General features: G+C 44.3%; 1 protein-coding gene across 1 annotated transcript in view; it reads right to left on the bottom strand.

Annotated features, from left to right (window-relative positions):
- Window positions 1–25,055, bottom strand: part of SUSD5 (sushi domain containing 5) — a 368,081-nt gene that overhangs the window by 27,556 nt on the left and 315,470 nt on the right. Inside the window, exon 7 of the mRNA XM_029587083.1 lies at window positions 14,051–14,239. Within this exon, the coding sequence (XP_029442943.1) occupies window positions 14,051–14,239 (189 nt within the window). The remainder of the gene's footprint in view (window positions 1–14,050; window positions 14,240–25,055) is intronic.

Raw genomic sequence — 25,055 nt, 5'->3', positions numbered from 1 at the left:
CTAACATAAACTCTAAACAGAAAATATATACTCTGTTTACTATCAAATGTTTAGCAAGCTTTCTAGTCAACAGGTCTTGCATTTTTAGCTAACTTTACTACACCCTATGAAATTAGCACTTTAGAAACTATCAGTACGGAGAGTAACTCTTTCCTGCAGGATTACTATATTCCAAATTATGCGTAGTAAATTGCCACATCAATATTTCACAGTTCTGACGTGGCTTTTATTTCATTCATACTCATGTGTGCTGTAAAATATGCTCAGATTTCATTCTATAAAATAGTTTCAATCTGTAGGTGTTGTGTACTGATTGCCAGAGGAGTGTTTAATTGAATTGATGCTCTGGCCTTGACTACAAAAACATGATATAAATCATTCATTCTTACAGTTGGAACAACAAAATATACAGGATACTTCATGAAGGTGGGTTAGAAACTACCTAATTTGTACAAGAGTGAAAACCTGATTATATGAACAGGCATTTCTGCTAAGTCTGAATAGTTTCACTGGAGAAAGAAGATAAGGCCATCGCGGAAAGATTAAATGATTTCTTTGCTTCGGTGTTTACTGAAGAAGATGTTGGGGAGGTACCCGTAATGGAGAAGGCTTTCATGGGTAATGATTCAGATGGACTGAATCAAATCACTGTGAACCTAGAAGATGTGGTAGGCCTGATTGACAAACTGAAGAGTAGTAAATCACCTGGACCGGATGGTATACACCCCAGAGTTCTGAAGGAACTAAAAAATGAAATTTCAGACCTATTAGTACAAATTTGTAACTTATCATTAAAATCATCCATTGTACCTGAAGACTGGAGGATAGCAAATGTAACCCCAATATTTAAAAAGGGCTCCAGGGGTGATCCGGGAAACTACAGACCGGTTAGCCTGACTTCAGTGCCAGGAAAAATAGTGGAAAGTGTTCTAAACATCAAAATCACAGATCATATAGAAAAACATGGTTAAATGAACAAAGTCAGCATGGCTTTACCCAGGGCAAGTCTTGCCTCACAAATCTGCTTCACTTTTTTGAAGGAGTTAATAAACATGTGGATAAAGGTGAACCGGTAGTTATAGTATACTTGGATTTTCAGAAGGCGTTTGACAAAGTTCCTCATGAGAGGCTTCTAGGAAAAGTAAAAAGTCATGGGATAGGTGGCGATGTCCTTTCGTGGATTGCAAACTGGCTAAAAGACAGGAAACAGAGAGTAGGATTAAATGGGCAATTTTCTCAGTGGAAGGGAGTGGACAGTGGAGTGCCTCAGGGATCTGTATTGGGACCCTTACTTTTCAATATATTTATAAATGATCTGGAAAGAAATACGACGAGTGAGATAATCAAATTTGCAGATGACACAAAATTGTTCAGAGTAGTTAAATCACAAGCAGATTGTGATAAATTGCAGGAAGACCTTGTGAGACTGGAAAATTTGGCATCCAAATGGCAGATGAAATTTAATGTGGATAAGTGCAAGGTGATGCATATAGGGAAAAATAACCCATGCTATAATTACACGATGTTGGGTTCCATATTAGGTGCTACAACCCTAGAAAGAGATCTAGGTGTCATAGTGGATAATACATTGAAATCGTCGGTATAATGTGCTGCGGCAGTCAAAAAAGCAAACAGAATGTTGGGAATTATTAGAAAGGGAATGGTGAATAAAACGGAAAATGTCATAATGCCTCTGTATCGCTCCATGGTGAGACTGCACCTTGAATACTGTGTACAATTCTGGTCGCCGCATCTCAAAAAAGATATAATTGCGATGGAGAAGGTACAGAGAAGGGCTACCAAAATGATAAGGGGAATGGAACAACTCCCCTATGAGGAAAGACTAAAGAGGTTAGGACTTTTCAGCTTGGAGAAGAGACGACTGAGGGGGGATATGATAGAGGTGTTTAAAATCATGAGAGGTCTAGAACGGGTAGATGTGAATCGGTTATTTACTCTTTCGGATAGTAGAAAGACTAGGGGGCACTCCATGAAGTTAGCATGAGGCACATTTAAAACTAATCGGAGAAAGTTCTTTTTTACTCAACGCACAATTAAACTCTGGAATTTGTTGCCAGAGGATGTGGTTAGTGCAGTTAGTATAGCTGTGTTTAAAAAAGGATTGGATACGTTCTTGGAGGAGAAGTCCATTAACTGCTATTAATCAAATTGACTTAGGGAATGGCCTCTGCTATTACTGGCATCAGTAGCATGGGATCTTCTTAGTGTTTGGGTACTTGCCATGTTCTTGTGGCCTGAACCTGGCCTGATTTGGCATCTGTTGGAAACAGGATACTGGGCTTGATAGACCTTTGGTCTCACCTAGCATGGAAATTTCTTATGTTCTTATGAATAAAGGGTCATGAAATGAAGCTAGTAGAGGTAGCTCAGGAATAACATAAGGAAGTATTTCTTCACAGAGAGAGTGTACGATACATGGAAGAGTCTCTCAGCGGAGATGGTAGGAGCAAAAATGTTATTGCAATTCAAGAAAGCCTGGGATAAACACACAAGATCTTTGGATGCAGGAAGCAAAGGTAAAACCAAAAATCAAGAAGGATCAGCAGTATTACCATAGGAAAGGATAATGGGCAGATTAGATGAGGCTTTGAGGTTCTATCTGCCATCATAGTCTAGGTTTGTATCTTTTTGAAGTCCTGACATCGTTGAATTTTTCATTGGGAAATTATTCAGTGATTCATTCAGGGTCCTTCATTTTCAGTTTAAACCGATTTTCACCCATAAATTCCTGGATTTTTCCAAAGGTGACATTCTACTGCCTTTCTATTCCTCCTTGCTCATTCCTTGCTCATTCCTGGCCCCTTCTCTCCCTTTCTTGCCTGCTTCCCTTCCCCTGTTCCCTGTTCAATGTAACTTTCTACTTCCTTGAGTTGATTGTAAACCGGCATGATGTGCCCTACGAATGTCGGTATATTAAAAAGTTATCAAATAAATAAATAAATAAATAAATAAACCGATATTCACCCTAATTTTTAGGTTGATTAAAGAGCTGCTCCAGAGGATGCAACATTTCAAGACCTCCAGCCACTACTGGTAGCCAGTGTGGGCCAAAGCGCATGCTGTTTCAAGTCCTGCCTCCTCACCCCATAAGCAGCTAAAGTGCCTGCTGTTTGGTGCCATGAATGCATTTCAAGCAGGCCCTGTCCACCAGAAGCACTTCCCGCAGGCATCCTGACCCTGCATAAAAGCAGGAGTGCAGTGTTGAGGAGTGAGGGAGCCTCAGTAAGTTGCAGCTGAGGGAGAGAAGAAGCTGGGAGCCGGGATGAATGCTGTTGTTGTTGCGCTCGGGGGTGGACCCCTGTCCTGGAGCAGAGATGGAACACCTCCTGAAGGAAACAGAAGGCAACTGCCCCCAGGGGGTGGAGCACTGGAGGAGACAGAGGCTAGGGAAGAACTTCACCACTGGAAGCCCGAGGTCACCCCAGGAGGAGCCCGTAGGGACCCGGCCGCTTGGACTTAGGTGGCCTCGCAGGGTCTCTGGGGAGAATGGAAGTCCGGCATGCCCACAGACACAGAAGGAGCGCGGTCGGGTTCGAGCTTAGAGCAGGAAGAACTAGAACAGAGTTGGTGATGATAAGGCGAGGAACAGAGCCAGAATCTGGAGGCGAGGTCAGGCAGGCAAAGGTCGAGATCCAGAGATCAGTCCAAGGAGTGGTCAAGAAGCAAGGGTCACGATCCAGAGGTCAGGTAAGGTCGAAAGAGCAGGCTGAGGTCTTTGGCAGGCGGCAGGCAGGTGAGTCGGATCAAGAAGCAAGCCGGGTCAGTACCAAGAATCAGTCCAAGGGTACTACCTGGGGGTGCGCAGGAACAGACAGACGAAGACAGCAGGATGCTGGAACAGGGCTGGAGGATAAGCATGGTCAATCAAGCAGAAGTCGGGTTCCGGAGGGCAGACATGGTCGAAGAACAAACAGAGGTCGTGGTCAGGCAGTGGTCAAGCGTGGTCGAAGAACAAGTAGAGGTCAAAATCAGGCAGCGGTCAAATGAAGGATTCTTAGAGGCAGGCACAATATCAGGAGCCCAGACAACTACAAGGAAGCCAGTTGCAAAGGCAAGCTCTGATAATCAGAGCTTGCCTTAAGTATCCCTGAGGAAATGACATCAGCAGGGGAGGCCCGGCAGCCCTAGCGCGTCGCGGCCCCTTTAAATCTTGGAGGAAGGCGCGTGCTAGAGGAGGCCCCAGCCGGAACGGAGCTCGACGACGGGTGAACCGCGCGAGGGCTGGAGGAGGATGGCGATGGCGTTCCTGCCGCGCAGCGGGAGAGTCCTCTGTGCCGCGAGAGAAAAATGAGAAGAGCCGGCCACGAGCTCCATGGCCGGCCTTCGTAACAGTTGTAGTGTGTGTGTGTTTGTGGAGGGGAAATGGGTGGGGATGGAGAGAGATTTTCAGTGGGGTGGGAGGAGAGACATAGGGGCATGTTAAGCAGGGGATGTGGGTAAAGATGGGGATGCTGCTAAGCGGATGGTTGGGGGAATCTAATAATGTTGTTTCATTATCCTGGCTTCTCTCCACCAAAATAAACTTTAATATTCACCCAGAAAAATAATGAGTCATTGTTTTCAATCATAATAAACTCTTAAATTCATGGATAAAATAAAGAACAATGAAAAGCAAAAATGTAGAGATATATATATATATATATATATATATATATATATATATATATATATATATATATATATATATATATATTATATATATATATATATATATATATATATATATATATATATATATATATATATATATATATATATATATATATATATATATATATAGGTTGATTCATTCCCTGCAGTTTGGAGTTCCCATAAGCAAACACTGCCCAAACATCTTAAATTCATGGATAAAATAAAGAACAATGAAAAGCAAAAATGTAGAGATATATATATATATATATATATATATATATAGGTTGATTCATTCCCTGCAGTTTGGAGTTCCCATAAGCAAACACTGCCCAAACATCTAATTTTCTTGAATATCTACTATTGTAAATGGGATATTCGCCCACTGTTCAGGCGGTTTTCAAATGGGTCAGGTTTTCAGGATAGACCTAATGAATAGGCATGAGATATATTTGCATGCACACTACCTCATCTCATGCCTATTCATTAGAGATATCTTGAAAACCCAACCCATTTGTGGTCTTTGAGGACTGTCAGTAAATACCACTGCCAAAAGGTCAAGTGCCATAACTCTAAAACAGCCCTATTAATACAAACTGGATGCGAAAAGGAAGGAGATGGCAGGGAGTATTTTTCAAATCAATGCCTTCTGCTTAGTATTGTAGATAAGTGAGCTATACATTTTATAAATAAATAAAACAGGGGTAGGCAACTCTGGACCTCGATTGTCACATGTCAGTTGGGGTCTCAAGATATCCGCACTGAATATTCATGACGTGCATTTGCATGCACTGCTTCCATTCCATACATGTACATCTCATTTGCATTCATTATGGATGTCCTGAAAACTGGCCGACTTGCGGCACTTGAGAACTGGAGTTGCCTACCTCTGCCATCACCTAAGCAAAGAGAGGCCATTTCCCAGCTCTTCTGCAGCCCCTCTGTCTTACATAGCCCCTGTATACAAACTAATTAGGACTTTTCTAATTAATTACATAACAGTTCATGATTAGGATGTCAGGCAAGATTTCTTTTTTTTCCAGCAAGTGGCATATTTCCTTTGATGTTGTTTTAGCCCTTGGTTGCCTAAAAGCTGCTTTATCTGTCACAGATTTACACTTTGGAATGTTTTCAAGTGCTTCAGCTCTGAAGGGTTAACATTACTTTACATTCCATTCCATGTTTATACCCTGCTTTTCTCAAACAAAACTCAGAGTGGTTCACAACATGATTATAGCATGCAATTAAGAAATAAAAAAATCAATAAAATATTAAAATTAAATAAAAATACAGCAAAATATAATAACTTCACTTCACTTAGCCAAACCTCCCTCTCTCACAGAAGGGCAGTAAAGAATCCCTACTATCCCAATAATAACAAAAACCAATTCCACTTAATCCCAGCAAGAGACAACATTCTGTAGAACTCTCTCAGCACTCCCAGTCACTCCTGAAGAAACCCACACCTCCGGTGGTTTTCCCCTTTGTATAATGCACACGGTGCGTGGACGACTGCTGCCCACCACCATGCATTGGACAGCTCTTCATGAGAATTCTCACATGATGCCTTTTTCTCTGATTCATGGCCAAGATGCAAGATTCCCTTAAAAAAAAAAAAAAAAAAAGCACGACCTAGACTTGGCATTGCGAATTAGAATAATAACACTGCAGCTTTCTGCTTGCAGGATGTGTTGCCTGACAAAGGAAGCAATTTTGTTCTGTACAGCCCTTGTATTTCTAGTGTTTCACCTACTTTATTCTTTAATACTCTTTTAACTACCAAAGATCAAGCCTTTATGAAGCGATAGGGAAATCAGTTTGAAATATTACAGCAGCACAGTCCTCAGTGGTTTTCCTAATGAATCCTGTGCTGTAAATTCAGTTGCCTGCCCCGGCTCCCTTTTCCTGTCTCTTTCTCTTCCTGTTACTCACATGAAGCCAGCCCTCACATGCTAAACTGGAGTTACACTGCGCTTTTTAGAGTGTTATATTTTAAATAGAATTTTCCACTGTATCAGAGTACAAACAAACAGGCTAAAGTATTGCTTTCCTGGTCCTCTGCCTGAGGCCTTGGCTGAATATCTCTTGTGTTCTCCAAGCACACTGCTCTTTTCAGGGCGTAGAGACAGGAAATAGGTAACGCAAGGCTACTTTTTTTTCTCCCCCCTCTTTGGAAACATCTCTCAGTTACAAATTATTGTGCATTACCTCATGATTGTAACCCACTCTGTAAGGAAGCAAGCGCCTTACCCTATCATGTTATGCTCTGCCTTGGGAATCTGAAAGGATGCCGGTATTGCTTCAGCCAGCTCATGGCGCTGCTCATGTACAAATGTTAACCCTGAATTTAGATGCCACCCTAAAGAAATGCACTCATTTCAGATAGAAGCACTATTTCTCAGCGAGTGTAGATCATTTGGCAAGCCAGTGACCAGGACACAAATCAAAGAGCACAAGGTGAAGGGAAGGCAAATGCCTTGGCTTCTCCTACTTGACCTGTTCACTCTTCTAGAGGATAATGTTACTCTGCAGACTCCTGTTTGCTTCCAGCAACAGGCAGCTAGCTCCAGGATAATTAACTGCCGTAGCTGCCACAGCCAGTGAGTAAGCTCAATTCCTCTATCGGGTTTTGCATTTATTGCATTTAGCAGTGCAGGGGTACATATTCATTTACAGTTCAGATTGCACAGTTAGGCCAAGATTCATCATTTCGTGCGGTTTCGCCTGCCGCAGTGTGGCTGGCTGCAGGCTATTGCGGGCATAGCGCCACCGTAAAAGGTGGTGTTATTCCCCGCACTACTGCAGGCGATAATGTTCGCCGCCGATTAACATATTTCCCTCTCTAATTCCGCCCCCGACTCCTCCCCTCTCCCTAATTTAAATCTTACCGCCGCGATAAGGGCCTATCGCGGCTTGGAAAATAACCTCCTTAGCCGGATAAACTTATAGTGCAGGTGACACCTGATTATCTCACCTTTTTCCCCTCATCCTCCTCTGTTCCTATTATCTGGCTAACTTTAGAACAATTCTTTGGTGTGCCCAGGCTCACTCTGAATATTGAAGTCAGCAGGATAACTTATCCAGCTAGCGTAATTCCTTCTTGAAACACCCCTGGAACGCTCCTAAGTTTTCTGGCTAAATGTTAGACGACTAATTTCCCAAAGTATTAATTTAGCCAGTTAACTAGTGAGTTATCCGCCTAAATGCCTCTGAATATGGACCTCCCAATCTCTATTTTATTTGGCCATCCTGCTCTGAAACCAGAGCTAGTAGAAATTGTTAGCTTCTGCTCCCTCCTTGCTGCCTTATCATCAGGTCTGTAAAGATTATAAGAGAATTCCTTCAAAAACGTAGAAAGGAGAAAGAATCGAGTTTGGATTCTTTCTCAGTTTGTTAGAATCATGAATGTAAAAGGAAGGCAAAATAGCAACTAACCTCGCTGGGGATTCTGTGGTATCTCTGAAGCTAGTGAAGTCCCTGTCTACATCGCCTTCCAGTGAGAGGACCACACATGAAGACACGGTGCAAGTCTGCCTGCTCTGAGCTATCTGAGGCGCCAGTCTTCTCTGATATAGGATGGCACTCTGAGCAATACTTATTAAACTTAGCAATAAAGAACTGGTATATCTCCCCTTGGTTTGCACACTATAATATTCTTTGCAAACACAAAAGCTGTGTGAAAGTAGTCGTCCTAGCAGATGGTTTAGACCATTCACATGGTTGTTAAAAATTAATATCCAACTTTACTCCATTTCTGTAGAGATATTAATATTTACAGTTTTTGAAAGTTCCTTCTAGTATAAACAGTAAGATAGGGGCTACTAAGATGATCCCCAATAGAACCCCATGCAGGCAGCCCTGAATCAGATACATATTTTGAAGACAATACAAACAGTCGATCCCTTTTAGCTTGCCTTTTGTTCATCCTATTTCAGCAAATCTGTTGGGCTGCCTCTGCTGCACAACCTCCTGACTTCTCAACCTCCTGGCTCCTCCTCAGTTCTTGTTCTGCTGGTCTTGTCTGCCATATGTCATCTCATACCTTGGACCATGCTGCTCACATGGACCCTGTTATCCCTGGATGTATCTAGCTTGGTTCTCAGTTGGCTTGCTTTCTCCCTTGCTGACTGCTCCCTTGGGATCCTTGTACATATAGGGTCCGAGCTTTTTCTTTTGCAGGTCCAAACATCTGGAATAGCCTCCCCGCAGACCTCAGGCTAGAACCATGCCTACTAACATTCAAAAAAAAACTTAAGACTTGGCTGTTCCAACAAGCCTTCTCGGATCCTTCAGACTCACAATAGACAAACAACCTATTCACGAGCTACGGAACCATGCTACTATTTTGTTGCCTATTATTATGATTATCCTAACTCCTCAGATAATATTGTTTCCTGTTTAATCTGAATCCATTACAACTTTTGTGTTTAAGTTATTGCCCTTCTTGGGCCTTCTATTCTTCTTACTTCTAAGCTGTAAAGCCTCCAAGTTTATAGTCCTTGTTTAATGTAACTTACTGCTCTCTTCTGAGTATTTTGTACTGTTCCATTTCTGTTACAAGATTTTTCTCTATCCCCCGTTCGATGTAAACCGATCTGATATGGTATTTAACCATGAAGTTCGGTATAGAAAAATGCTAAATAAATAAATAAATAAATATAACTCTTTCTCTGATCCCTCACCATTAGCTGTTGGTGTTCCCCAAGACTCGGCTCATAGTCCCCCTTTTTATCTACCGATTTATCTTCATGGTCTTTGTTACGCATATCCATTATTTTGCAGAAGACACCTGATTATCTCACCTTTTTCTCCCCATCCTCCTCTGTATCTATTTGCCTTTCCAACTCTATTTTATTACCTCATGGATGCATTCACATGCTCTCATTTGAAATCCATCCAAAATCGAGGTTTTCTGGGTCTTTTTTGCTATTACTTGCATTGTTTGTCCTCCACCAGGGTTTCCTGCAGTTTATTCCACACCAATCCCCTTTTCAGAGTCGGCTGAACCTTGGCTGTCATTTTCGATCCCTCCCCCTTTTTCCTCCCATATATATATCCACTCTTTGCTCCTCTCTCAGTCATCAACTTTTCCAAATTAAGAAAATGTGTTCCTCTCTCACTTTTGATGCCTGTCATGCACTCCTTCATGCTCTCTTTGCTTCCTGACTGGAGCAACTTACTCCACTCCAGATCCTACAAAACTGCAGCTCGTCTTCTCTTCTAGTACCTATCCTTACTATTTCCACACTTCATTCCTTCTAGCTTCACTGCCTTGGCTCCCTGAGAAGTACTGCTGTTATGTCAAATTGCCTTTGTTTTTAAACTCTTCCAGGATCTTGCTCTATCCTCTCTTTCTACTCTAACTTCTTGCTATAGTCTTTGCTTTCACACTGTCTTTGCTTGTCTAGTTGTACAATTCTTGCTATCCCGCGCATCTATCAAGCTTCCTCTCATCTTCGTACCTTTTCACTTCTTACTGCCTTTCTTTGGAACAAGTCCCACCAGATGTCCAAGATATAGTCAAAACAAAACTTAAAACTCATTTGTTCCGCTTAGCCTTCCATGAAACCCCTCTCGTGATTTATTTCATCCACTCCTCCAACACATGTATGGATTGCGCTGCAGCCCCAGCTGTAAATCTTCTGCGGTGCCCTGGTAGGAGTGCCAAACAAATGGCAAAATAAATCAATAAAGCAAAACTGAAAAGAGGTCAAAGGTAAAAAGCTGTTTTATAAAAGAGGATTTGGCATTAATATGTGCCTGCCTCTTATTAACATATCAAAATGTAAGAAATAAAATGAAACCTAAAAATAAGACCAAAAGAAGAAGAAACAGAGCTAAGGAGCAGGTGCTTTGATACGTTGCAGAACCCAACCAATGCTCTCAGACACCATACTGTTTTACCTTCTTAAATAGAGAGATCATGCCAACGGTCCGATCTAGAAAAAAATGTTTTTATAACATTTTTGGGGGTATAGCGTACCTGTGAGGCAGTGCTTCTCCCAACCAGGACACTCATAGGCTAATTTCACAATGAGCGCGCGTGCACCCAAACACACGCATATCGGTGTGCGAGCAGAGATATGCTGCGATTTTAAATTGTGCGCACACTTGTGTGCGTATGTTTTAAACTACACCTCTCGCGCATAAGTATGCGTCTAATCCTAAGAGATTGCTTGAGAAAACGTACTTAGGATTTCTTTCCTAGGACTCTTCTGGCTTTTACGTGTGCATGTAGATGGATTTTAGAACTTGCTCGTGCAAGGGACAACCCGGTGTTTCCAATTAGTACCCCAGTTTGCTCGCCGTCTGTAGCTCAGTGCCTTCATGCCTCCCTCTACAGTGCTCTTCTGTTGGTCGGCCCCTGTCACATGGTAGGAGCAATGGACAGCCGGTGCCATCTTGTGCTCCTACCATGTGAACAGGGCCTTTGCCCTTATTATGTCACAGGGGCCGACCAATGGCACTGGTAGCCCCTGTGACATAGTGAGGGCAAAGGATATCGGCGCCATTTTGAATACTGGCAGCCGACGGTCCGAGTGCAGGAGATCGCTCCAGGACCCCCGCTGGTCCACCAGGGACTTTTAGCAAGTCTTGGGGGGTCAGGAGGGTGGGGGTTTATTCGTTAGTGATACGTTGTATTTGTGGGGGTTCGCCATACGTTTCGTGATCCCTACGAATACAACGAATATGGCATATACATTGCGGATGGCCAATACGTTGCAAACGAATGCACACCCCTATTTGCTTCCCCAGTGGCAGTGAATCCATCAGGCTCCTGCGCACTAGGGGTCCGTGGGAGCTTCCCACTGGCCTGCAAGCCTTACCTTGAAGAACACTGACCCAGAGAGTCATTGGCAGTGTATGGATTCAGAATCAAGAATTCCTGATTACAAATCCTGAACTTTCCTCACCAGACCATTTTATCTCCCAATATATACCTTACAGAGCAAGAGGAATCTTAATAGAAATTGTGATGGTGCTCTGTGCCACCCAATGAACAGAAGCAACTGGAGCATATAAATACGATTTTACGCACATAAAAAATGTATATGCTTAAAGAAATGAAATTGAATGAAAGCACATCCCTAAATAAGAGGCTTAGCAGTAGCACTGCAGACTGCTGTATGGGAAAGCTGATTCTCCCATCTTTCAATCTGTCTCTCCATCTTCCAGTTCTCAATCTTCCTCTTTCATTCCCATCCGGCTCTCCATCTTCCCTCACTCTCTGCACATCATTTTGTCCCCTCTTCTCTTCCTGCCTCCTGTCTACTCTATCTCTTTTCTCCATTTTTTTGTATTCTTTCCTCTCCTCTTTCCTCCTACACACTCTCTCATCCCTCCCCAACACTCTCATTTTTCCCTTCTTCCCCATCACTCTCTCCCTCCTTCCAGCTGTTTCCCTCCATCTTTCCATCGCTCCCTCATGACCCATCCCTCTAGCTCTCTCTCCCTTGCCATCCATCTTGCTTCCTGTCTCTTGGCTAGCTCAATGCTCAGTCCTTCCTTCCTTCCTTCTGTGCCCATCCCCACAGTCAGTTCAATCCCCGGTCCCGTCTCCTTCCTCCTCCCCAGCTTTAGTCTTATCCTTCCTTTTTCCATTTCAAAGGAAGATCCATTGCAACTTTAAGCCACTACTTCCCGGCATGCAACATGTTTTTCTCCTCTTCCTCTTCCGACATGATGTGTAGTGATTTAAAGTTGTAATGCATCCTCATTTGAAGTGGCAAAAGCAAATTTATTAAGATAAGTGCTGTTGTCTACATTTTTTTAACTTTTAATGCAATTTCTATATATAAAAGAAAATATGGACCAATGATTAAAGCTGTCTTTAAGTAAGTTGATGTAGGGCTTTGTGTCCTTTTGAACACATTTTAAGCGAATGTGTAGTATACAGCTTTTCTATATGACGGTCTCAATAAGTTAGTTGTTGATATAAATTCTGATCAGTTGTGGTTTTATTGTTTGGACATCTTTTTCTCCACACTGTGGTTTTTGGTCTTTTGGTTTGATAGACACACACAAAGCGTAAATCGCTTTCCAGGCACAAAATGTCAAGTGTAACCAATGCCTGCACCCAGAAACTGCAATTCCTCCAATTAGATTTATTGATTTGGTATTTTTGTTTGCCCAAACACTTCACATGCAAGAACATTTGTAGCTGGATCAGCCACGAAGGATCCTTCCTATTTAATAAGGATGTTTTCTGTAGGTACAGAATAGGAAAAAGTTCTTTTTTAGAACAAGGCTCTTAATGTTGTACTCATTTTGTATCAGTGGTAAAACCCCTTTGTGGATACTAAGGGTCTCTGGCAATGAGAATCTGATGTTTCTGAGTGTGTGGGGAAAGTACAATAATGGAATAAGTGGCTATTTTACTCTGTCCATTGTTTAAGGAGTCAATTTTCAAAATATTTAGACACCTTGACTTTAGGAGTTAGGAGCCTAAATTGGCAGTTTAGAAAATTAACTAGAGCCAAGTTCCTTAAATTTAGGCACTGCTTACCACTTATTTTCAGCACTAGGCACCTAACTTAAGTGCCAAAATGTAGGCGAATAAATAGCAAACCTAAAAAGGAGCTGCCTCAATTTTAGGCTCCTAAAGTTAGAAGAGTTTCAGCCCAAAATTTGAGCGTTTAAGTTCAGCTGAAAATTTGCCTAACTGTAGGCACCTACAACCGAGGCATTTAGATCAGGTGCTCGGGTTTCTATGAATATCAGTCTCTAAAAATTTTTTTTTTCTGAGAGGCACAGAATAGAAAGAAAAATAAAGCTTGAATAAACCAGGCCTTTGGAACTGAGCCTATGCTCTCAGAAAAAATTATCACAACAAACTGTTGCCGATGACCTCACTGTTTCTCAATGCTGTTATGTCATCAGAATGAGACAGATTCTTCTTTTTTTTTTTTTTTAAGAGAAAGAGAGACTGAGTTATGCTTAGGTAACTTTATTACTAACTGAAATTAGAAGGCTAATATCATCTGAAGGGGCTGAGGTGGGGAGAGGGGGGGCGGGACAGAACCAAAAGGTATATTCTGAGATAAATGCTTGTGTTTCCCTTTAAGGCTCGTCTTGTCTCACACACAAAATAACCTGCAGGGATTGGCAGTGCTTCTTCATTTAAATTCATTTTAGGCAGCTTTTCTTTCCTTATTTCCTAAGTACTCCAAAAAAAAAAAATGAGAGGAAGGTGGCAAATTGCTTTCCAGATATTGGTCCTGCTTCTTGAATACACTGGCTATTTGTCAATTTGGCTTTCAAATGAAAAAACACAAGAGCCCTTCTAAATTTGGATGGGTGGAGAGTGCAAAAAGTGACTGCTAAGATGACCCCCACCCCTCACTGAGGCTGGGGCCTAACTGTGCAGGACTCCCTGTGTGAGTGCCCGGAACCTGCTTACCTTTGACACAGGCCTGCACCTGTCCGTACCACTCCCCGCAGGTGTCACACAGCAAGGTGAAGGCAGCTTCTTGGTTGCCCATTACATAGCCCTCAGAACACACGTACAGTAACTCATCCCCCATCTCATACCCTGTGTGACCGTGCAGGGCGGTGTGAGGGAAGGAAGGAGGGTCTCCACATGGTTTGTCTGAGAAGAAAGAAAAACAGCACAAAAAAAACCAGTTATGAATTATGTATTTTCTGCATTGGTTTTATCAAACTGCATGTCCACATGATTAGCATGATGAATACGTTTCCTGCCATTCCATGATCTCATACGGAACCTTGAGGTTATGTGGCTGACACGTGTCCTTCGACAAAAAACATACCCAGTGCACAATTCCAGATTTCTAAATCCAGGATTAATCTTTTTCAGGGCACAGCCCAGGGTTACAGAAAAAGCGTTTTCCAAAATAAAATATAAAAGCATACTAATCATTGCCTTCTTGATTTCTAGTTATCTGACTATTTTTCCTTTATTATAAATATTGCTTTATCAACAGTTCTAGGTTTATGCAGTTGGTATTTAAAATGAGTCTGATAAAATCAGTCATTTACTTTAACTGCAGCAAGTACTGACTAATTTCATAAGCTGGCTGTGTCTTGATTCCTGAGACATGTCTTGCTATCTATTGCAGTACCCTAAGACAACAAAGCAACTTTCAGTACATAACAAATATAGGACAGCAGTACTACTAATACATGCCAAATAGACACAGACCATGAGACTTATAGCAGAGAAATATCAACCCTTCAGAGAGCAATAATTCTTCGTATTGTGCAACATTTGATGACAAATACAAGAGAAGTTATATTTCTGGGATTTCATACAAGTTCACATATTTATAGACCTGCATTTCTATCAAACAATCATTTAGAAGCGCATCTATGAGAACACACCATGCTACACCCAGTAATTATCCAAATGCTTCCAAAGTACACACCCATCTGTCACTAACCAGAAATTCTGGGGATGCGAGTACCCATTTGAACAGGTGAACACAAACATAAATGATTCTAAGTGTATTCTCATCCATCATACTGTATATGGAAATGTAGACATCTATAACCATATAGCCATCAAAGCAAAATTTTTGGACTTTAATGATCTAGAGAGATTAGATGAAATGTTGGTTTATCCTGCTTATATGAAAGTAATAACAATAGATGATATGGTATTAATGCATTGTGTTGGTGTACATATGGCAAATGGTGTCCCCCTATATGTGAACGGTGATGAATAATGCTGGTGTGCCAGCATTTCCTGACCCTGTAAGTGAACATGCATTTTTCACATCAGTACACATTGAAATACAGTCTCTTCAACGTCATCCATTCCAATGGCAGAGAGCTATTCCAGTGACACTATTATAGCTGAATATTCCTGAACTGAATATTGAACAAAGCCATCTGCCATAGTTTTTAAGGGATATTTAATATAGAAAGAGACACTGAACTGGCACAATGCTCATTTCTTAGGTGGTCCATGATCAACATTTAATGCTTACAAAAAGTGGATCTGTTGTTTGACTAATCTATGACTTATTAAGTCCTGCCAGGCACTTTGGGATCGTGCCAGGTACTTGTGACCTGGATTGGTCGCTGTTAGAAACAGGATAATGGGCTTGATGAACCTTTTGTCTGACCCAGTAAGGCAGATCTTATGTTCTTATGTCATGGTGACACATAAGCAGTGGGAACATATACTACAATAATGAACAGTAATTAAGCAATAGTGGCAGTTGATGGCCTCTTTGGAGGGGATTATTGTTATTACAGTGTAAAGTTTGCTATTTAATTGGGAGTAGAGCAGAATAACAATCTTATTTTTTAAATATGCATACTGTGTGTTTGAAGGAGAAGCAGTAGGCATGAATGTTGAAAAGAGTTATGTCAGTGAGGTGCAGCATTTCCAAGGCATTAACATCTTAGGCTCCAGTCATTCAGACTGCTTAAAGGTAGATATATATTCAGTGTGCCAGTGAGTGAGAAATTTGCTTGGGTAACTTTATCTGCAAATTCAATAGCACTTATCCAGATTAGTATTTTTCAGAGCAGATGTACCTGGATAACCTAGGTGGGTAGCGCTGAATATCAGAGCTGATTAGCTAAAATGTAACCATGTCCCTGGAACACTTTTTTTATCTGGGTAAATATAGTGTGGGCAGTGAGTTACCCAGACAAAATTTAGCCAGTAAGAGGGGGAGAAATTTCAGATCTTGGCGTTTGTCCAAGAATCCCCAAAAGTTACCCAAAGCCTTTGCATATTCAGCTCTCAGTCAAACTGGACCTTCTATTTAGCTTACATTTGAAAACTGTTTTATATTTTCATTGCATCTTTAGAACTTTTTACAGAGCAAAATAGAAATATAATTTTAATATGTAATCACTGGGATAAAGATAAATTCAGTAACAGTATACTAATTGTTGCGGTCCTGCCCGCGAGGAGCGCGGGCAGGCTCCTTACCTTCCGCGGCCAGTCGGGCCGCTGACGCTGTCCTCTTCGCGGCGGGTGTGCCGCCGTTGCCGGGCTCCTCCCCATCTGCCTCCAGCCCTGCACGGCAGGGTCGGGCCGCCAGGAGCTCCCCCATGCGGCTGGGTCCTTTGTTGCTGCTCCTGCCTCTCCCCAACGAGCTCTGCCGCTCCCGGGGTCTTCAGCCGGCAGGGAGGCCGTCCCTGCTGGTGCCTGCAGCCTGCTACAGCTCCCTGCTTGTCCTGCAGCCAGCCCTTCTACAGCTCCCTGCTTGTCCTGCAGCCAGCCCTTCTACAGCTCCCTGCTTGTCCTGCAGCCAGCCCTTCTACAGCTCCCTGCTTGTCCTGCAGCCAGCCCTTCTACAGCTCCCTGCTTGTCCTGCAGCCAGCCCTTCTACAGCTTCCTGCTTTTGTCTTCGCGGCTGGGAGCCGCTCCAGCAGCCTGCCCTTCGTCCAGCTTCAGGGCAGGGCTGCCACTCCTGCCTTGCTTCCTCGGCCTTCCACGTGGCTGAGGACACCACCAGCTTCCAGCTCTCTCTTCTCCCAGCTCTCCTTAGGCGCGGGCGCGCGCCTCTCTCCAGCTTTTCAAGGGCCAGCCAGGTGTGGCCCTCTGCTGACCCCTCCCTGGGCGTTGTCCTCTTCGGCCCTACAAAAGGGCTCAGGGTTCATTCCAGCTTTGCCTTCGCAAGGAGTTGGTCACTCCCAGGATCCTGCTGTCCTTCGCTCCAGGAGTCGTCCTTGTTCCAGCACTTCTTCAAGGTCCTGTGTTTCCTGTTCTTCGTTGGAGCTCCTCGTCTTGTCCTATTGTCTACGTTCTAGTCCTGATGTTCACCTGCTGTTCCAGATGTCTGTGTTCCAGCCCTAAGGTCTGTCTCCTGATCCAGTATCTGTGTTCCAGTCCAGATGTTTGTTCCTGATGTCCGTGACCCAGCTCTGATATTACTTCTCCTGATCCTGAAGTCCGTGATCCTGTCTTGCTCTCCTGAACCCCTGGTTCCTCGTTCCTGAGTCTTCTGTACGCTTGGTACCTCGTGGCAAGCCATGTCGTGGTCCGCAACCAGCCCCATGGGTGGGCTGAATAGGGCACTTCATGATGCAAGCCTTGTACCTTGTTCCTGAATCTTCTGAAAGCCAAGTACCTTGTTCCTGAGTCTTCGTCTGTGCATCCCAGAACCTCGTTCCTGAGTCTTCGTCTGTGCTTGAGTCTTCGTCTGTGCATCCCAGAACCTCGTTCCTGAGTCTATGTCTGTGCCCGAGTCTACGTCTGTGCATCCAAGTACCTTGTCCCTGAGTCTCGTCTGAATCTCCATGTTCCGGTCTCCGCTGCCCTGGCCTCCATCCGGCCTGCCGCTTCTTGCCGTACCCTGCGGCAGGTCCGAAAGGGCTTGGAACGGTTGGAGGACTGTCCATAAGACCATCACTGCGTTGTTGGTCTTCCGAAGCGTGCAGGTCCGGAGGAGGGTCAGTATCTCCAGTCTTCAGTCCAGCCTCGCTCCCGTCCAGCCCATGCATGGGTATGCCTCGCCTACTGCAGCACCTCTTCGGAGTTCCTCTGGGGTCGAGCCGTGGCCCAAGAACACACATCTCTTGGTAAGTGGGACCGCTCTCCTAGCGCTCCACAACACTAATAGCCATATTGGTCTGGGAGAAAACTGGATTCTTTACTGGTTCTAATGCCTGATGAACATACAAAAGCAATGTTAATAATATAGAGGAGTGAAGAGCCTGGCAATTAAAACATCCATTATAGGACAGACTAATGGACTGAACCAGGCATTAGATCCATGATGCATTATGGCAGCCTATGGCTCCCTTGTCCTCCTTGCAGTCAGAAATGAAGGAACCTGGGAGCTTTCAAAAGCCTATGTACAACAATGTCTTTGGATAACTCTCATCACAGTTTGCAAAGAATCAAACAATATAAGTATACAATAAATAAATGGTAGAGGAAATCAAAATTGGATGTATGGGGTTCTCAATTTAACTACAAACAGAAAACAAGTGACCACTAATAATACAGTAGCCAAAATGTACCAGATTGCAACTTTAAGCAATGCATTTTCAGAGGAATGGAACATAGTACTGTAGATCCAAAAGATTGGATTTTTATCCTACTTTCTGAAGGCAGTCATGCAATCAGTGTGGGAGTGTGTGTGTTTGACCCTTACTAATAAAACTTTTCAAATCAGTGTCTTACTGACACCAAATTTTCAGGGCATGTCAAGGGGGCTAAGAGGAGTTGGACACAGGTATGTTTTTTCAAGATCCACTTATTCTATGTTTACATACAGGTACACAATTGTCATCCCCTAATAAATCTTTTTTTGCCTCCATTCTATATTCAATCTAACATTTTATTGCATCAAGGGATGCACGAGAATCACGACAGGAATATTTTTTGAGTTATCTCCTTATTCTACAAACACCCACATGCAATTACACCACATAATAACATTTTTGCAATTACAACACCTAAAAATATTCAGCTAAATGTTAAATCTCCTGCATGCTGGGAAAACGGGGGTTATGTGCGCAGCCGAGCCTTGCATGCAACGCACGCATTTTAGAAGAGGTCCGGCCGTGCGCGCAAAAGAGCCTGGCCTCAATCAAGAGGCGGTCCTGGGGGCGGGGAGGGGTGGCCCAGAGGGTGGGGTGGAGCTGGAGGCCACCAGTACAGTGGCCATTTGCTGTTGTGCTGGGGGATCGTGTGTCGGCAGCTTGCCGGCGCGCACAACTTACACCAGCTCAGGGGCGCAGGCATTTGGGGATTGAGGAAACCAAGGAAAAGATTAATTTCAGGTTTTACTGGCTAGGACTTCACTGTCAGGTAGAGGCCTTTTGTAAGTCCTGTCCAATTTGCCATTTGAGAGCTCCAAAAATGGCCTAGAGGGCACTCCTGATCCTGTTTCCCATTACAGAAACCCCATTTGAAAGAATAACAATGGATTTGATTGGACCCCTGGAATTGTCAACTAGAGGCTATCAATATATTCTAGTTCTATTGGATTCTGCTATATAGTACTCAGAGGCCATTCCCCTCAGGTATATGAGGGCCCAGTCTATAGCTGGAGCACTCGTGAAGGTATTTTCATGAATGGGATTGCCAAAGGAGATCCTGATAGTTTAAGACACTCCTTTTGAGTTCAGAATAATAAAGGAGGTTTTTGGTAGAACAGTTTAATAAAACTCTACAAAAAGATGTTGAGGAAATTTTTGTCGGGAAAAACAGAGATACATTGTTATCTTATGTCCTCTTTGCCATCAGTGAGATTCCCAAAACTCCCCTGGATCCTCCCCATTTGAACTTCTATATGAGAGGAACTCTAGAGGTATGCTGTATTTTGCTAAAGAACTGTGGGGAAAAACAACATAGCCCTGGAAAAGATGTGATAAAGTATATATATATATATATCCTGGAAATGTGGGAGAAGCTTGAGGCAGTGGGAAAAGGATATGCAGACTGCCCAGACAGTCCAAACCAATCTGAATATTTGAAGGACAGTCACCCACTCCTTTGAATTATGGGATAGAGTTCCATTTCTGTTGTCCACCTCAGAAAGTAAATTAAGAGCTAGATGGCAAGAGCCATATGAAATTCTAGAAAAATGAATGACATTAACTATAAATTATATCAGCATGGTAAACAGAAAAAAGTCCAAACATACCATATAAACCTATTAAAGAGATGAAATGCATGAAAGTTCAATGTAATAACCAAGCAAGTGAAAGAAGAGGATTTGGGGCCTGAACCTACAAGTGAGACAGAGAAACCTGTCAAAAAAGTAGGAGAACAACAGGCTGAAATAAACTAATTGATCAGAGACAATAGAGGCATCTGAAATAGCAGGGAGAACAGAAACAATTTACATAATATCTATACAGTCCCAGAAGTAGTAGTCATACAAAGGCCCTATTGAATCCCTCAGTGTCCCATGAGGCTCCATAAGGGGGTCACTGGTGCTCCTCTATTGTGTTGGCCCCTAAATGAAATAGAACTCTACAGTTCTGTATTGATTTCAGAAAGGTGAATGAAGCCTCAAAGCTAGATTCCTACACCATGTCAAGCACTGATGAAAGAAACTGGGGGATGTCCAATTCCTGTCAACAGTGGACCTCATTAAGGGATAGCAGAGAATGCCAAAGAGAAAATGGCCTTTGTATGCCCAAAGAACTCTCTCAGTTCATTATTCAACCATTTGGCTAACATGGCATACAAGCCACTTTCTAGTCCCTGATTTACTGCTTCCTAAAACCTCAAATACAGTATCTAGTTACATATATAATTAATTGTTGTGTACAGCGTTGATTAGCACACCCTCCTGAGGTACCCCCTGCTGTGTTATATTATATCCAGCAAGTAGGACTTAAAGCAAATCCAAAGACGTATACATTGGAAAAAACAAAATTCTATATCTAGGACATACCACAGGAAACCTGAATATCAAGCCCCATATTAGATAAGTGGATGCCATGTGTCAAGAACTAAGACCATTATCAAAGAAACAGGTCATGTCCTTTCTGGACCTGGTTGATTACCACTGGTACTACATCTAAGATTTAATCACCAGAGTGGAGCCCTTGACAGACTACTGAATTAAACCAGTTTATACCATGTTAGTGGATTAGTGAGGCAGAAAAAGCTTTTCAGGACCTAAAAAGACATCATCTATCAAAACCTTTCATAGCAAGTCCAGATTTCAGGATGCCGTTTGAGATGCAGATGAATGTCTCAGAAATGGGAATGGAAGTTATATCAGTAAAGAATCAGGAACATTGATAAGACAGGCGAAGTCATAACAGTACATTGATAAGACAGGCAAAGTCATATCAGTACAGAATCAGGAACATTGATAAGACAGACGAAGAGAGAATTTGCAATGAAGTTGGCCATGAGGCAAAAACTCATAATAAAAAGTTTTTAAAATATATCCGAAGCAAGAAACCTGTGAGGGAGTTGGTTGGACCATTAGATGACTGTCGCTGCCCGACGTCTCCACTCCGCCCACCTTACCTCTTTGGCGACTCCCTCTTTGGTTGATGGAAGTTTGGCTGCCACGGCGTCATTTTGCCGACCTTCTCCGGTGTTCCCGGACCGGCTAGACGCTGCCTTCTGCCATGTTCTCCTGAGGCCTAAGGGCACGCCGCAGCCCCAACTCAAGTACCAGCTGTGGCGCGAACCTCAGGGGCGTCCCCCTGAGATGACGTCATCATCGCCAGATATTTAAGGTCTCTTGTTTTGCTAGCTAATCGAGTTAGCAAAGGGTTTCCTACCTAGCTGCCTCCAGGTATCGCTGTGGATGGGATTCGCTCTCCGCATACCTTGCTACTCTGCCTCCTCGGACTTTACCAGGGGTACTCGCTCCTCGGGGGCCTCGCTCTCTCTCTTGCTTTTCAGGTCGCAGTCTGGAACCGGTACTCGCTCCTCGAGGGCCCACGTTCCCGGACCTGTTACTGAATATAACTTCTGCCAGGAAGTCACCGCTGCCTACAACACTAGTGAGTTACCATCTCTCTCTCAGAGCTTTCCCTGGAACCAGGTAATCACTCCTTGAAGGCCTACTTTCATTTCAGCTCCTGGGCTGTTCCAAGAGACTACAGTGTGTGTTACCATCAAGGTTCTGTTCCTGAACTCTGCATACTCTGCCTACTCACTATCTCAGTTTCTCTAAAGCTCAGCCATCCTGGGATCACTGTTCCAGTAGCTGAGGGACTACAGCCCAGCTGGGCTCTTCCAGCTCACTACTGCCACCTCTGGTGGTTCTCTAAAACAGTTTAATAAAAGAACTAGGTGTGTGTCTGTCTCCCAATGTTATGCTCCTGCCCACAAGAAGCGTGTGCAGGTTCTTACCTCTCACAGCCACAGCCAGCCGGGCTGCTGACGCTGCTTCTTTCTCCCTGAATCAGCTGTTGCCATGCGGTCTGCTTCTCTGCTACTGTTCCTGCCTTCCCCCGACGTGCTGCTGTGATCCCGGGTCCTTGCCTGGCAGAGAGCCGTCCCGGCCGGTGCCTGCACCTCTCTGTTCTCTCTCACAGTTCCCTGCAGCCAGCACTTCTCTCTTCAGCCTTGCAGCGTGGAGCTGTGCCTGTAGCTTACTACAGCTTCCACTCTGCCTGCAGTCTTACCTCTCCTCCTGGGGCTGTCCTCACGGCATGGAGCCGTTCCTGCAGTCAGCCCTTCCCCCGCTTCCTCTGCAGCCAGCCTTATCTCTCTGCTTCTGTCCGTGCAGCTGGGAGCTGCTCCAGTGACCTGCCTTCACCCAGCTCCAGCCTGGGGCTGCTCCGCGGCTTCCTTGGGCCCTCCACATGGCTGAGGACGCCACCAGCTTCCAGCTCTTCTCTCCAGCCTCCTAGGGCGTGAGCGCGTGCCTCTTTGCTTCTCTTCAAGGGCCAGCCAGGTGTGGCCCCCTGCTGACCCCTCCCTGGGCGTTGTCCACCTCAGCTCTACTAAAGGGCTCAGCTTTCACTGTGTCTTTGCCTTCGCAAGGAGTTGGTCACTCCTGAGATCCTTCGCTCCAGGAAGTCGTCCGTGTTCCAGCACTTCTGCAAGGTCCTCTGTTTCATGTTCTCTGTTGGAGCTCCTCGTCCAGTCCTGATGTCTGCCTGTCGTTCCAGTCCCAAGGTCTGTCTCTTGATCCAGTCCTGATGTTCCTGATGTCCATGTTCCAGTCCTGATGTTCCTCTCCTGATGTTTCCAGCCTGATGATGCAAACCTTGTTCCTGTATTCGCCTGAAAGCTAAGTACCTCGTTCTTGAATCTCCTGTAAGCTAGCACCTTGTTCCTGCTTTGGTTAATGTCCTGGTGCCTCGTGGCAAGCCATGTCGTGGTCCGTGACCAGTCCCACGGGGCGGGGCTGAGTAGGGCGCTTCGTGATGCAAGCCATGCACCTCGTTTCTAAGTCCGTGAAAAAGCCTTACCTTGTTCCTGAATCTTCTGAAAGCTAGCACTTCGTTCCTGTATCTTGAAAATGTCCTGGTGCCTCACGGCAAGCCATGTCGTGGTCCGTGACCAGCCCCATGGGGCGGGGCTGTGTAGGGCGCTTCGTGATGCAAGCCATGCACCTCGTTTCTAAGTCCGTGAGAATGCCTTACCTTGTTCCTGAATCTTCTGAAAGCCTGGTATCCTGCGGCAACCCCTGTCGTGGTCCGTGACCAGCCCCACGGGAGGGCTGTGTAGGGCGCTTCATGTTGCCAGTCTCGTACCTCGCCCTTGAGTCTCCTGTATGCATCATACCTCGTTCCTGTCTCCACGTCTATGCATCCAGCACCTCGTCCTGAGTCCACGTCTGTGTATCCAGCACCTCGTCCTGAGTCCACGTCTTTGCATCCAGCACCTCATTCCTGAGTCCACGTCAACGCCTGAGTCTACGTCGTTCCTGAGTCTCGTCTGAATCCATGTTCCAGTCTTCACTGTCCTGGCCTCCATCTGGCCTGCCGCTTCGTGCCGTACCCTGCGGCAGGTCCGAAAGGGCTGGGAACGGTCGGAGGACTGTTCACAAGACCAACATTGCGTTGTTGGGTCTTCCGAAGCGTGCAGGTCCGGAGGAGGGCCTGTCTTCCATGTCACTCCAGCCCTGCTCCCGTCCAGCCCATGCTCGGGCATGCCACGCCTCCCACGGCACTTCTTCAGAGTCCTCTGGGGTCGAGCCGTGGCCCAAGGACACACATCACCCAGGAGTGGGATCGCTCTCCTAGCGCTCCATAACACCCAACTCTGAGCCTGACCGGTGGTCCCTCTCGGGATCTTCCCCCGTGGGCGTGGTCATCTGCCACTGGCCCAAGGATCCACCCACAATTATCACAAATAACAAATATGACCAAGGGGTTAAAGGGGCTCTTAGGGAAGATAAGGCCATTGCAGAAAGACTACATTAATTCTTTGCTTCTGTGTTTACTAATGAGGATGTTGGGGAGATACCAGTTCCAGAGATGGTTTTGCAGGGGTGATGAGTCAGGCGAACTGAACAAAATCACTGTGAAACTGGAAGATATAGTAGGCCAGATTGACAAACTATAGAGTAGCAAATCCTAGGGTACTGAAGGAACTAAAAAATGAAATTTCTGAACTATTAGTTAAAATTTGTAACCTATCATTAAAATCATCCATTGTACCTGAAGACTGGAGGGTGGCCAATGTAACCCCAATATTTAAAAAAGGCTCCAGGGGTGATCCGGGTAACTATAGACCAGTGAGCCTGAATTCAGTGCCGGGAAAAATAGTGGAAACTATTCTCAAGATCAAAATCGTAGAGCATATAGAAAGACATGGTTTAATGGAACACAGTCACTATGGATTTACCCAAGGGAAGTCTTGCCTAACAAATCTGCTTCATTTTTTTGAAGGGGTTAATAAACATGTGGATAAAGGTGAACCGGTAGATGTAGTGTATTTGAATTTTCAGAAGGTGTTTGACAAAGTCCCTCATGAGAGGCGTCTAAGAAAACTAAAAAGTCATGGAATAGGAGGCAATGTTCTTTCGTGGATTACAAACTGG

Source organism: Rhinatrema bivittatum, chromosome 2 (assembly GCF_901001135.1).
Source record: "Rhinatrema bivittatum chromosome 2, aRhiBiv1.1, whole genome shotgun sequence".
Lineage (NCBI taxonomy): Eukaryota > Metazoa > Chordata > Amphibia > Gymnophiona > Rhinatrematidae > Rhinatrema > Rhinatrema bivittatum.
Note: the sequence above shows the minus strand (reverse complement) of the source record. Positions and strands in the feature narration are given on the sequence as shown.